The 13,673-nt window shown below is 47.0% G+C and overlaps 1 protein-coding gene across 5 annotated transcripts in view; it reads left to right on the top strand.

Annotated features, from left to right (window-relative positions):
• Positions 1-13,673, top strand: part of DYM (dymeclin) — a 270,157-nt gene that overhangs the window by 17,622 nt on the left and 238,862 nt on the right. For all 5 annotated transcript variants that reach the window (XM_084832890.1, XM_084832889.1, XM_084832886.1 and 2 more), the window contains exon 3: positions 11,122-11,314. In XM_084832890.1, the coding sequence (XP_084689016.1) occupies positions 11,175-11,314 (140 nt within the window). In that variant the 5' untranslated portion in view covers positions 11,122-11,174. The remainder of the gene's footprint in view (positions 1-11,121; positions 11,315-13,673) is intronic.

Below are 13,673 nucleotides of genomic sequence, written 5' to 3'. Positions count from 1 at the left end.
ACAGCATGATAAAACATAATATGACATTTTAAAAAGTTTAAAAGTACTGTACAAAACAAAAGTAAAAACCAGCAGCAGTGTAAAAATGTAAAAATATAGTAACAGATTTAAAAACAGCAAACTGAAAAATCTAAAGTCCCTGGAAAACTAAGAAGGTCTGAAAAGACCACAATGTAAGCACCACATGAGCCTCTTTGGGGAGGGCATTCCACAACAGGGGTGCCACAACAGAAAAGGTCCTCTCCTTAATAGCCACCTGCCTCACTTCATGTGGTGGGTGCACTTGGAGAAGGGCCTCTGAAGACCATATGTGTTGCACATATGCACACATGAATATGCATGCACATTCACATACAACTCACATACAACTCTCTCATACCACCCTCTCGCACCCAGTTCTTGCCCAAGGGTGTTTCAGAGGCCTGGCGTGTACTATGATCAGATAAAATCAACACTCCTCCCAAGAACCTCAGTTCTCAAACAAACTAGCCATCCAGGAATGCTGGCTCCTAGTCTTTCTCCCTTCTTCTAATCCACTCCCTTGCTGAAGGATCCTGACATCCCACACTCTGTTACCTGGAAATTTCAGGGAAAGAAAAAACCCTCTCCAGGAACAGGGCTTATGGTTCTTGTCGTAGAAGCTCTAATCTTACAGCATTGTAGGACGCAGGCAGGAGCCTTCCTAGGACGCTCCAGGAATGCTTGCGGAACAAGACTTCTGTGGCAGAAACCATAGAGATGGTTCCTAGAGTGTTTTTTTTTTCTGGGGATTGGGGCCACCAGACAGTACTTGGGGGGACCACTGCAGGTTGCCTTTTTTGCACCCCTGCTATAGGTCATGTCATAAGAAGAACCATGCTGGATCAGACCAAGGGTCCATCTAGTCCAGCGTTCTGTTCACACAGTGGCCAACCAGCTGTCAACAGGAAACTCACAAGCAGGCACGAGTGCATCAGCACACTCCTGCCCATGTTCCCCAGCAACTGGTGTACATAGGCATACTGCATCTGATATTGGAGGTAGCGTATAGCCATCAAGACTAGTAGCCATCAATAGCCTTCTCCTCTATGAATTTGTCTAACCCTCTTTTAAAGCCATCCAAGTTGTTAGCCATCACTATGTCTTGTGGTAGTGAATTCCATAGTTTATGCGCTGTGTGAAGATGTACTTTCTTTTACCTGTCCTGAATCTCCCACCAATCAGCTTCATGGGATGATCCTGCATTCTAGTATAACGAGAGAGGGAGAAAAATGTTTCCCTATCTATATTCTCCACACCATGCATAATTTTGTACACCTCTATCATGTCTCCCCCTACTCACCCCTTTTCCAAGCTAAACCCAGCTGTTGTAACCTTCCCTCATAGGGGAGATGGTCCAGTCCCTTGATCATTGTAGTTGCCCTCCTTTGCACTTTTTCCAGCTCTGCAATATATTTTTTTAGGTGCTACGACCAGAACTGTACACAGTATTCTAAGTGTGGTCGTACCACAGATTTGTATAAAGGCAGTATGATATTGGCAGTTTTATTCTCCATTCCTTTTCTAATTATGCCTGACATGGAGTTTGCCTTTTCTACAGTGGCTGCACACTGGGTTGACATTTTCACTGAGCTGTACACCACAACCTCCAGATCTTTTTCTTGGTCGGTCACCACTACTCACATCCCACCAGGTTATACTTGACGTTGGGATTTTTTTGCCTCAACCTGCATCACTTTATACTTGGTTACATTGAACCGCATTTGCCATCTGGATGCCCATTCTCCCAGTTTGCAGAGATCCTTTTGGAGCTCCTCACAATCCCTTTTTGTTTTAACCACCCTAAATAATTTGGTGTCATCAGCAACTTGGCCACTTCACTGCTTGCTCCTAATTCCAGATAATTTATGAATAAATGGAAAAGCATTGGTCCTAATACAGATCCTCCACTATTTACATCCCTCCATTGGGAGAAGGTACCATTTATTCCTGCTCTCTTTTCTTTAACTAGTTACTGATCCATAAAAGGACCTCTCTTATTTTATGACTGCTAAGTTTGCTCAGGAATCTTTGGTGAGGGCCTTTATTGAAATCCTTTTGGAAGTCCAAGTAAACAATGTCTACAATGTCATATGGAATATCAATATATGATCAAGGAAGTAAGTGTTTAGGAGGCTTTCTAGAAAACATTTAGCCATTTTAGAGATGGGTTCAATACCAGAGTCTGAGAGATGACAACATAATGCACCCCCACTTCTCTCTCAGGCACATGCATGCAGGACCAGACTCATACACATAAGACACACATCTCTGAATTTCCGTTGGTGGGGACAAACAAGGGAATGCTGCAGCTGTCATGCCCTGCTTGCGAGCTTCCCAAATATTCTGTTGGAAACAGGATGCTGGGCTACATGGAGACAAGTAACCTGCCCAAGGCCACAAACTGAGTACAAGGCAGGGGGTAAGATGCCTAAAATAACCAAACCACTCCTTTGACCCCACATCCATTGCATGTCACATTTCACAGAAAGCAAACAAGTTAATTTCCCCATCTGTATCATTCCAAACCAATTCCCCTTCAGCTAATTTAACTTGCTGTGGTAGCCTAAAGTTGAATCTTCTGCTCTGCCTTAGATTTAGCAAGCGGTTGGGAGCAGAGTTGGGTGCTTTCTGACTAGAAGGGGATGTTTGGTTTGTGCTCTGCATCTTCTTGTTATTCTCCCTGATCATTCCAAACCATTCTAGCCTCCAGAACATTTATTTCACCCGTGTCCACCAGCCTTAAGGGAAAAACCCATTTATTCTCGTCTTTTCCTGTGCAGCAAGTGCTGATCCTCTCTTTTCTCTGCCTCCCCCCTAAAGAACAGGGAGTAAGACAGAAAAGAAAGGCAGCTTCTGTCCAGTCAGTGCTGCTTCACCTTGTCAGAGAACAGGCACCCATTTTGATGGTTTCCTCCCTCTATAGGGGTAGGCAGGGAGGAATCATGCAGGCCATAACTGTACTCTCTGGTGGTGTATTGGGATGGACCTGGTTCCAAACAGAGCCTCAGAGTAATATTTTTTAGAAGTTTAAAAATGGCCAGCTAGTTGCATGCATGAGTGCTGATTTTAAGAGTTTTTTCTCAAGAATGGTGTGCATCAGTGAGCTCTGAACACTGAAGCATCAACTTATTAACTGATTAGCAAGTTACAGGAAGCCAGATTCCGGCTGAACATCAGGAAAAACTTCCTGACTGTAAGAGCAGTACGACAATGGAACCAATTACCTGGGGAGGTGGTTGGCTGTCCCATACTGGAGGCCTTCAAGATGAGGCTGGACAGCCATTTGTCAGGGATGCTCTGACTTGGATTCCTGCACTGAGCAGGGGGTTGGACTTGATGGCCTTGTAGGCCCCTTCCAACCCTACTATTCTATGATTCTATTTTGTGGTGTTTATGTTCATCGTCTGCTGGTGAATGACTTACTGCTTCCATCCCCACTACCCTTTTAATGTTTTATTCCTCCCCCTTCTTCATGGTAGTATATCTTTCATGGGCTAGTAAATTCTGGGTGGGGCAAGAGTGTTTAGCATACAAATAACATTGAATTGCTAGTGGTTTGATTCCCTGAGAAAGTGAATGATCACGTGCACTGCTTCACAAAACATGTAACTCATAATATTGTACAGTTGGTACAACACTAATGTAAATGTGCTAGGTTAGGAAAGATGACATCTTAATATCTGTTAAATGTTTAAATTTCCTATGTTTTCCTTAGATGCCAACGTGGTGTTGTTTAGTTTATCTGTACTGGGAGTGTACAACCTTTTCGGCCTTGTGGGTCACATGTGGTGCTGGCTCAGGGGCCACGCATGTGTGCGTGTGCGCACACACACACGCGCATGCATGCACACAAACACATACAAATGCACACACATACACTTGTACATACATCTCAATGATTCTGAAACAGATCGCTCTTTCCTCACTGCTGGCAGCAGCAGGAAAAGAGTGTTCTGTATGTGGATCTCTGCAGGAGGGATTAGAGAGTACAGGTGGTGGTCAGATTGGAGATGGTGGGGGAATGTGGTGGTGGTGAGCTTATGGCACCCTTGATGGGCTAAAGCAAAGGCCTGGGGGGGATATAGGTTGTGAACCCCTAATCTATATATAAAGTTTCTCCGCTTGTATCACTTACAAAGGGGTCATTAAATATAAAATCCAGAGTTTCTTCTCCAGATCTCACAAAAGCAAAGGTAGCTGTCTTGGCCAAAAGACAAATTCCAAAAACCATATTAGTGTAACAATGCAGACCTGGCATGTATTACGGAGACCTGGCTGGCCGAGGCTGCTGCCCCAACCCTTGCAGCCATGTGTCCAGCTGGATTTTCGTATGCACAGCAGCCGAGGGCTGGGGATCGGGGAGGGGGAGTGGCTGTTATCTACCGAGAGTCCTTGGTCTTCACCAGACCCCCTCTCCGGGAGACCAAGGTTGCTGAGTGCATGTACTGGAGGTTGGGCCCGAAGGGCAGTCTGGGGATTCTGCTCGTGTACCGTCCACCCCGCTGCACGACTGACTCCCTGGCCGAGGTGCTTGAGGTGGTCTCTGATGTGCGTGTACAGTCCCCTAACTTATTGGTGTTGGGGGACTTCAACGTACATTCGGAGGCCAACCTCACAGGAGCACCTCGGGACTTCATGGAGACCATGGCCTCCTGGGAGCTGCACCATATTCTAACTGGGCCCACCCATGTAGCCGGTCATGCACTAGACCTTGTGTTTGTTTCTGGAGAAGCGGGAAGTGATCTGGAAGTTGGGGGTATATCCACCCCCCCTTGTCATGGTCAGATCACTATCTGGTGACGTTGGACTTCTCGGTTCCACAACCCCTCCGCAGGGGTGGAGGACCCATTAAAATGGTCCGCCCCAGGCGTCTTATGGATCCAAATGGATTCCTGAACGCGCTTGGGGATTCTCTGGGGCATGCCAACGGCCACTCGGTTGAGACCCTGGTGGGTGGCTGGAATGCCGCAATCACTGGGGCATTAGATCAGGTGGCTCCGAAACGCCCTCTCCCCCTGAACAGGGCTCGGACTGCACCATGGTTCAATCTGCAGTTACGAGCTCTGAAACAGGAGGTGAGATGGCTAGAGCGCCGGTGGCGGAAGTCTCGCTCCAAAGATGATCAGACACGGGCTAGAGCTATGTCTTCAGCCTATCACGTGGCGGTGAAGGCAGCAAAAAAGGAATATTATGCTGCCTCCATCGCGTCTGCAGAGTGCTGTCCCAGGAGGCTGTTCCAAGTGGTCTGGAGCCTGGTTGGTCCTGTGGCTCCGGAACCACCGGAGCATTCTAAGGCCTCCTGTGAGGCCTTGGCAGGGCACTTTGCAGATAAAATTGACCAGATTAGGTGTGTTACTCTGCACGCTGTGGATACAGTTAGTGAGCAAGAGGCGGCCTGTGGCAAACCGGTTTTGTGGGATTGGTTCCAGCTTCTTCCTCCTGATGAAGTGGACAAGGTGCTTTCATCTGTAAGGCCGACCACCTGCTTACTTGATCCTTGCCCATCTTGGCTCATTATGGGCTGCAGAGAGAGACTGGGTGAGGGGATCAGGGCGGTGGTGAACGCCTCCCTTGAGGAGGGAGTGATGCCATCAGCCCTCAAGGAGGCAGTGATAAGTCCGCTCTTAAAGAAGCCCTCCTTGGATCCTCAAGTTCTGAACAACTTTCGCCCAGTCTCAAATCTGCCATTTTTGGGCAAGGTGATTGAGCGGGTGGTGGCAGTGCAGCTGAAGGCACACTTGGAAGAAACTTATTATCTAGACCCATTTCAGTCGGGCTTCAGGCTTGGGCATGGGACAGAAACGGCCTTGGTCGCCTTGGTAGATGATACAAGGAGGGCTCTGGATAGGGGTGAATGCTCCTTCCTTGTTCTCCTCGACCTCTCAGCGGCGTTTGATACCACTGACCACAGTATCCTCCTGGACCGCCCGGAGGGGTTGGGCATTGGAGACACTGTATTGCGGTGGTTCCGGTCCTTCCTCTCTGGCAGGTATCAGAGGGTAGCACTGGGAGAGGAGGTTTCGGACCCGTGGCCACTTACTTGTGGGGTGCCACAGGGTTCCATCCTCTCCCTGATGCTATTTAACATCTATGTGAAGCCGCTGGGGGCTATCATCAGGAGGTTTGGGGTGCAGTGTCATCAATATGCGGATGATACGCAGCTTTACCTCTCATTCAAATCTTCACCAAGGTTGGCCGTAGAATCCCTGTCCAAATGTCTGGAGACGGTGAGTGGCTGGATGGGGAGGAATAAGCTGAAGCTGAACCCTAACAAGACCGAGGTACTTTTGGTGGGAGACAAGAGGAGGCTAGGGGATGTTGACCTGGTGCTGAATGGGGTACGGCTACCCTTGAAAGACCAGGTCCGCAGCCTGGGGGTCATTTTGGACTCCCAGTTGTCCATGGAGGCTCAGGTGTCAGCTGTGAGCTGGACAGCGCTGTATCAACTCCATCTGATACGGCGGCTGCGCCCCTTCCTTCCCGACCATCTGCTCCCATCGGTAGTACATGCCCTGGTCTCCTCTCGTTTAGACTACTGTAATGCGCTCTACGTGGGGTTACCCCTGAAGATGGTTCGGAAGCTGCAGCTGGTTCAGAACGTGGCGGCTCGCTTGATTAAAGGCAGCCGCCGGCGAGATCACATCACTCCAGTGCTGAAGGAGTTGCACTGGTTACCAGTTGTTTTCTGGGCCAAATTCAAGGTGTTGGTTTTGACCTTTAAAACCCTATATGGTTGCGACCCAGCCTATCTTAAGGAGCGCCTCCAGCAGCACCAGACAGGCCGCTTAACGAGATCAGCCTCGGATGGCCTTCTCTCTGTCCCATCAGCCAGGACAGCTAGACTGGTGGGGACGAGGGAGAGGGCCTTTTCTGTGGTGGCCCCCACTCTGTGGAACTCCCTCCCTAGGGAACTCCGTCATGCCCCCTCTTTAATGAGCTTCCGTTGTGCATTAAAAACGTGGTTGTTCAGGCAGGCATTTGGGATGGGTTAGGGTATTTTAGAAAATGTTTTTATTGTAGAATTTTATTGTTTTAAACTGTTTTATTGTATGTTGTACATCGCCCAGAGTGGCTGGGTGACCAGCCAGATGGGCGATTAATAAATTTAATAATAATAATAATAATAATAATAATAATAATAATAGCTCTATTAGGTCAACAAAAAGATCACCAAAAATATGCAAGCTTTCACGATCTTCAGACCTCTTCATTAAGCAAGATGTTACAAAAAGTAGTTTGGTGGCAATAGTGGGGGGCAATAGGAGGGGGAAAAAAAGACTGTTGTTCAGTCTTTAAGTCGTGTCCGAGTCTTCGTGATCCCATGGACCATAGCACACCAGGCCTTCCTGTCTTCCATTCTCTCCCGGAGCGTGCTCAAGTTCATATTCATTGCATTGGTGATGCTATCTAGCCATCTCATCCTTTGCCGTCCCCTTCTCCTTTTGCCTTCAATCTTTCCCAGTATCAGGCTCTTTTCCAGAGAGTTTTCTCTTCGCATTAGGTGGCCAAAATATTTGCGTTTCAGCTTCAGTATCTGTCCTTCTAAGGAGCAGTCAGGGTTGATTTCCTTTAGGATTGACTGATTTGACCTCCTTGCTATCCTGGGGACTCGTAAGTGTCTTCTCCAGCACCACAGTTCGAAAGCATCAATTCTTCGGCGCTCAGCCTTCCTTATAGTCCAGCTCTCACAGCCATACGTTGCTACTGGGAAAACCATAGCTTTGATTAGACGGACCTTTGTCGGCAAGGTGATGTCTCTGCTTCTTACTATGCTGTCTAGGTGTGCCATAGTTTTCCTCCCAAGGAGCAAGCGTCTTTTAATTTCATGGCTACAGTCACCGTCTGTGGTGATCTTGGAGCCCAAGAAAATAAAATCTGTCACTGCTTCCATTTCTTCCCCTTCTGTATGCCAGGAAGTGATGGGGCCAGATGCCATGATCTTAGTTTTTTTAATGTTGAGTTTCAAACCAGCTTTTGCACTCTCCACTTTCACCCTCAACAAGAGGCTCTTTAGATCCTCTTTGCTTTCTGCCATTAGGGTGGTATCGTCTGCGTATCTGAGGTTGTTGATAATTCTCCCAGCAGTCTTAATTCCGACCTGTGATTCATCCAAACCTGGCAATTCTCATGATGTACTCTGCATATAAATTAAATAAGCAGGGTGACAATATGCAGCCTTGTCGTACTCCTTTCCCAATTTTGAACCAATCGGTTGTTCCATGTCCAGTTCTTACTGTTGCTTCTTGACCCTCGTACAGGTTTCTCAGGAGACAGGTAAGGTGGTCTGGTACTCCCATCTCTTTAAGAATTTGCCAAAGTTTGTTGTGATCCACACAATCAAAGGCTTTAGCGTCGTCAATGAAGCAGAAATAGATGTTTTTCTGGAATTCTCTTGCTTTCTCCATGATCCAGTGAATGTTGGCGAATTGATCTCTAGTTCCTCTGCCTCTTCGTAACCCAGCTTGTACTTCTGGTAGTTCTCAGTTCACATACTGCTGAAGCCTAGCTTGTAGGAGTTTGAGCATCACCTTGCTGGCATGTGAAATGAGCGCAATTGTACGGTAGTTTGAACACTCTTTGGCATTGCCCTTCTTTGGAATTGGAATGTAAACTGACCTTTTCCAGTCTTGTGGCCACTGTTGAGTGTTCCAAATTTGTTGGCATATTGAGTGCAGCACTTTAACAGCACCATCTTTTAGGATTTTAAATAGCTCAGCTGGAAGACTGTCATCTCTGCTAGCTTTGTTGTTAGTAATGCTTTCTAAAGCCCACTTGACTTCACTCTCTAGGATGTCTGGCTCAAGTTCAGTGACCGCACTATCATGGCTATCAGGGACATTGAGATCTTTCCTGTATAGTTCTTCTGTGTATTCTTTCCACCTCTTCTTAATCTCATCTGCTTCTGTTAGGTCCCTGCCTTCTTTGTCCTTTATCATGCCCGTCTTTGCACAAAACGTTCCCTTGAGATCTCCGATTTCCTTGAAAAGACCTCTAGTCTTTCCCATTCTATTGTTTTCCTCGATTTCTTTGCATTGTTCATTTAAGAAGGCCTTCTTGTCTCTCCTTGCTATTCTCTGGAACTCTGCATTCAGTTGGATATATCTTCCCCTTTCTCCCTTGCTTTTCGCTTCCCTTCTTTCCTCAGCTACTTGTAAAGCCTCATCAGACAGCCACTTTGCTTTCTTGCATTTCTTCTTCTTTCTGATGATTTGAGTTGCTGCCTCCTGAACAATGTTACAGACCTCCGTCCATAGTTCCTCAGGCACTCTTGTCTATCAGGTCTAATCCCTGAAATCTATTCGTCACCTCCACTGTATATTCATCAGGGATATGATTGAGGTCATACCTGAATGGTTTAGTGGTTTTCTCTAGGTTCTTCAATTTAAGCCGAAATTTTGCAAGAAGCAGCTCATGATCTGAGCCACAGTCAGCTCCGGGTCTTGTTTTGACTGACTGTATAGAGCTTCTCCATCTTTGGCTGCAAAGTACATAATCAATCTGATTTCGATATTGACCATCTGGTGATGTCCATGTGTAGAGTCGCCTCTTGTGCTGTTGGAAAAGAGTGTTTGCTATGATCAGCGTGTTCTCTTGGCAAAACTCGATTAGCTTTTGTCCTGCTTCACTTTGTACACCAAGGGCATGCTTGCCTGTTATCCCAGTGATTTCTTGACTTCCTACTTTAGCATTCCAATCCCCTATGATGAAGAGGACATCTTTTTTTGGTGTTAGTTCTAGAAGGTGTTGTAGGTCTTCATAGAAGCAATCAACCTCAGCTTCTTCGGCCTCAGTGGTTGGGACATAGACTTGAATTACTGTGATGTTGAATGGTTTGCCTTGGATTCGTACTGAGATCATTCTATCGTTTTTGAGATTGTACCCCAGTACTGCTTTTCCCACCCTTTTGTTGACTATGAGTGCTACTCCATTTCTTCTAAGGGATTCTTGCCCACAGTAGTAGATATGATGGTCACCTGAATTAAATTCACCCATGCTTGTCCATTTGAGTTCGCTGATTCCCAAGATGTCGATGTTCAATCTTGCCTTCTCCTTTTTGACCACCTCCAGCTTACCTTGATTCATTGATCTGACATTCCAGGTTCCTAAACAATATTGTTCTTTACAGCATCGGACTTTCTTTTCACCACCAAACACATCCACAGCTGAGTGTCCTTTCGGCTTTGGCCCCGCCGCTTCACTCTTTCTGGCACTACTTGGAAATTCCCTCTGCTCTTCCCCAGTAGTATATTGGACACCTTCCGACCTGAGGGGCTCATCTTCCGGCGTCATCTCTTTTAGCCTTGTGATACGTTCCATTGGGGTTTTCTTGGCAAGAATACTGGAGTGGGTTGCCATTTCCTTCTCCAGTGGACCACATTTTGTCAGAATTCTCTGCCATGACCTGTCCGTCTTGGGTGGCCCTGCACGGCATAGCTTATGACTTCACTGAGTTACGCAAGCCCCTTCGCCACAACAAGGCAGTGATCCATAAAGGGGGAAAAAGACTGACTGGATGTTATAGTGAAGATGTCTGCATGATCATGGTCTGGAGGTGGAATGCAGGAGGAAGGGTCTGCAGGCATTCAAATAAGATGCAGGGGTGGGCAGCTTGTTGCCCTCCAGATATTTCGGCCTACAATTCTCATCAGCTCTAGCCAGCATAGCCAGTGGTGAAGTTTTAAGCCAAAGCAAGTTGCCCACCACTGCTCTAGCAGGTGATGGTTTCAGGTTTCACTTAGAGTTGCCCCTAGAGCTGCTTGGAGTAAGAAAGGCAGAAAAATTGATGCTCCATTTTCAAAAATATAAAATCCAGCTTGGGCAAAGCACACAAGAACGTCTGATCAAACTTTTCTGCCTTTATTGCTCCCAGCAGCCCTAGGGGCAGTCCCATCAGCTCCAGGCGAAACCTTGAAACCATCATATCACTTGCTACAGCCTTACTTAAATGTCTCCAGTACCTTCCTCCTCCAGTGTGGTTTTGCTGTTCAGTGAGTTTTTGGCATGAAATCAGAGTGTTATTTTTCTTTGCAAAATTGTGTGTATAGTTTGTCAAAAAGATGTGATGCGAGTGGTGTATAAATTTCTTCAATCTGTTTGTAGGCTTTGTTTGAGTGACATGAAACCTTAAGAAGTACAGACCAAATAAAGAGAAGATGGGAGCAACTAGCAGCAGCATTAATGAGCTTCCAGAAAACGAGTACTTAAAAAAACTGTCAGGACGAGAGACGATCTCGGAGAATGACCCATTTTGGAATCAGTTGCTTTCTTTTAGCTTTAACACACCAACAAGCAGGTAAGGTGTTCAGTAAATATGTGAAGATTTTCAATTAAAGCATTGGGAGATTAATAATTTTTAGCTGGTTTGGGCTGCCAGCTACTTTGAAACTACTGTTTCTAGCTCTTTGCCTGCAGATGATTCTTCTCTCTTTAAAAGGTTTCAGCACAGACAAAAACCTTTGCAGCCATTGTGCTTTTTGCTCACCATTGTTACTTGTTTGCTGAAGCAAGTAGGACTTGGGTTTTGCTCTTCAGCAGGGTGGAGAGAAGGATGAGTAAAGAAAGTGGTGGAATAGTGGGGTGAGGAAGGCACACCGGCTTCATCCTCTCTTGATATTGCAGAGCTTTCATAAAGACAGATACCTTATGTGGAGGAAGGACCCAGCAACCCTAGCTGGGTACAGCAGCTGCTGCTCTTCTTTCTATTATTTGTGAAGTAAGGTACTTCCAGTTGTCACATCGAGGGCTTCAGTTAGTTGATATCAGGGGAGCCAAACCTTTTTGGTCCCAAGGGCAGCATCTGGTGTCTGGGATGTACACACACACACACTCTCTCTCTCTCTCACATGCTTTCTTTTCAGGGGTCGCTGCTTTGGGCTCCCTGGTGGTGGAAGGAATCTGTAGCCTGCTCCCTGCCCAAGCCACCTTGACACAATCACTGCTTTACTGGTGGTAAAGCAGCGATCTTGGCTGCTTCATGGTCACTCAGAAAGGGTGGCAGATACAGCTCCCTCCCTGCCTCAGCCACCCCAACTCTCTCGCTGCTTTACTGGCACCAGTAGCTCTTAGTGCTGCACTGCTGTGTTTTTTATGGCAGTGGTTCTTATGATGGCAGCTGGGGGTTTTGAGGGTCCGCACAACAGGGCTGGATGGCTGTGGGTTGTGTGCATCCCTGGTTTACATGCTTGCTGAAAACATCCACACACCTTTGTGGATGTCTTTGCAGACACACTTGGAGACAAAACTTGGAACTGCCTAGTGTCATCTGCTGCTTCATGTTATTAAGGAAATGAGTTAACTTCCTATTGAGGTTTAAACTCTCAGCAGCCTTTCCCTGCTGCAAGGGACCTATTAAAATGGTCCACCCCCAGGGGCTAATGGATTCCGATGGATTCCAGAGGGCTCTGGGATTTTCCAGCTGGTATGGCTGGTGCTCCTGTCAAAGCCCAGGTCGCTCTGTGGAATGCAGAGATGACTCGGGCAGTCAACACGATTGTTCCCAAGCACCCTCTCCCTTTGAGCAGAGCCTGGCCAGCTCCATTGTAGACACCCAAGCTGAGGTCAATGAAGCAAGAGGGGAGATGGCTAGAATGCAGGTGGAGGAAAACTTGTGGTGGGTCCGATTGAACACAGGTTAGAGCTCATGATCGAACCTACTCCGTGGTGGGGAGCGTGGCAAAGAGACAGTTCTTTTCTATCAGCATTGCATCTTCTCAGTGTCATCCAGTGGAGCTTTTCTGAGGGGTTCGTGGCTTGCTATGTTCTGGGCCAGGGAAAGAAACTGTAGAAACCTTGGTAGCACACTGTGACAAGTATGCACGGCACTTTCAAGATAAAGTTGCTCAGATTTGTTGTGAATTGGACACTACAATTAATGCAGTTCCATCAGTAGAGGCAATTAGAACACTCAGTAGAGGCATTCAGTCCAGTTTTATTGGATGAGTTTCAGTTATTGAGGCCAGAGGATGCAGACAAGGTGCTTGGCCAAGTCCAGTCGACCACCTGTGTGCTCAACCTTTGCCCTTCATGGCTTATCACTTCGAACAATGAAGGGATATCTGGTTGTGTCCAGGAGATTGTAAATTCCTCTGTGAGAGAGGGAGTGGTACCTGCCTCTTTAAAAGAGGCAGTAATTAGGTCTCTCCTGAAAAAGCCTAACCTGGACCCAGAGGACGTTAACAACTATAGGCCGGTGGCTAACATCCCCTTCCTGGGCAAGCTACTTGAGCGAGTACATGCTGGATAACTCCAGTCACTCTTGAAGGAAACGGATTATTTAGATCCATTTCAGTCAGGCTTCAGGCCTGGTTTTGGAACGGAAACTGCCTTGGTTGCCCTGTGAGATGAACTTTTCTGGGAGAGGGACGGGGGAGTGTGACCCTGTTGATTCTCTTAGACCTCTCAGCGGCTTTCAATACCATTGACCATGGTATCCTTCTGGATAGGTTGTCTCAGCTGGTAATTGGAGGCACTGTGCTGCAGTGGTTCCGCTCCTACTTGGATGGCCAATTCCAGAAGGTGACGCTGGGGGATTATTGCTCTGTGCCTTGGCAACTATGCCATGGGGTTCCACAGGGCTCTATTTTGTCCCCCATGTTGCTTAACATCTGTATGAAACCGCTGGGGGAGGTCATTCTGAGGTGTGGGCTGAGGTG

Source organism: Heloderma suspectum, chromosome 2 (genome assembly GCF_057233095.1).
Source record: "Heloderma suspectum isolate Gila_16-S chromosome 2, 16-S_ref, whole genome shotgun sequence".
Classification (NCBI taxonomy): Eukaryota; Metazoa; Chordata; class Lepidosauria; order Squamata; family Helodermatidae; genus Heloderma; species Heloderma suspectum.
This window is presented reverse-complemented; position numbering and strand designations above follow the sequence as displayed.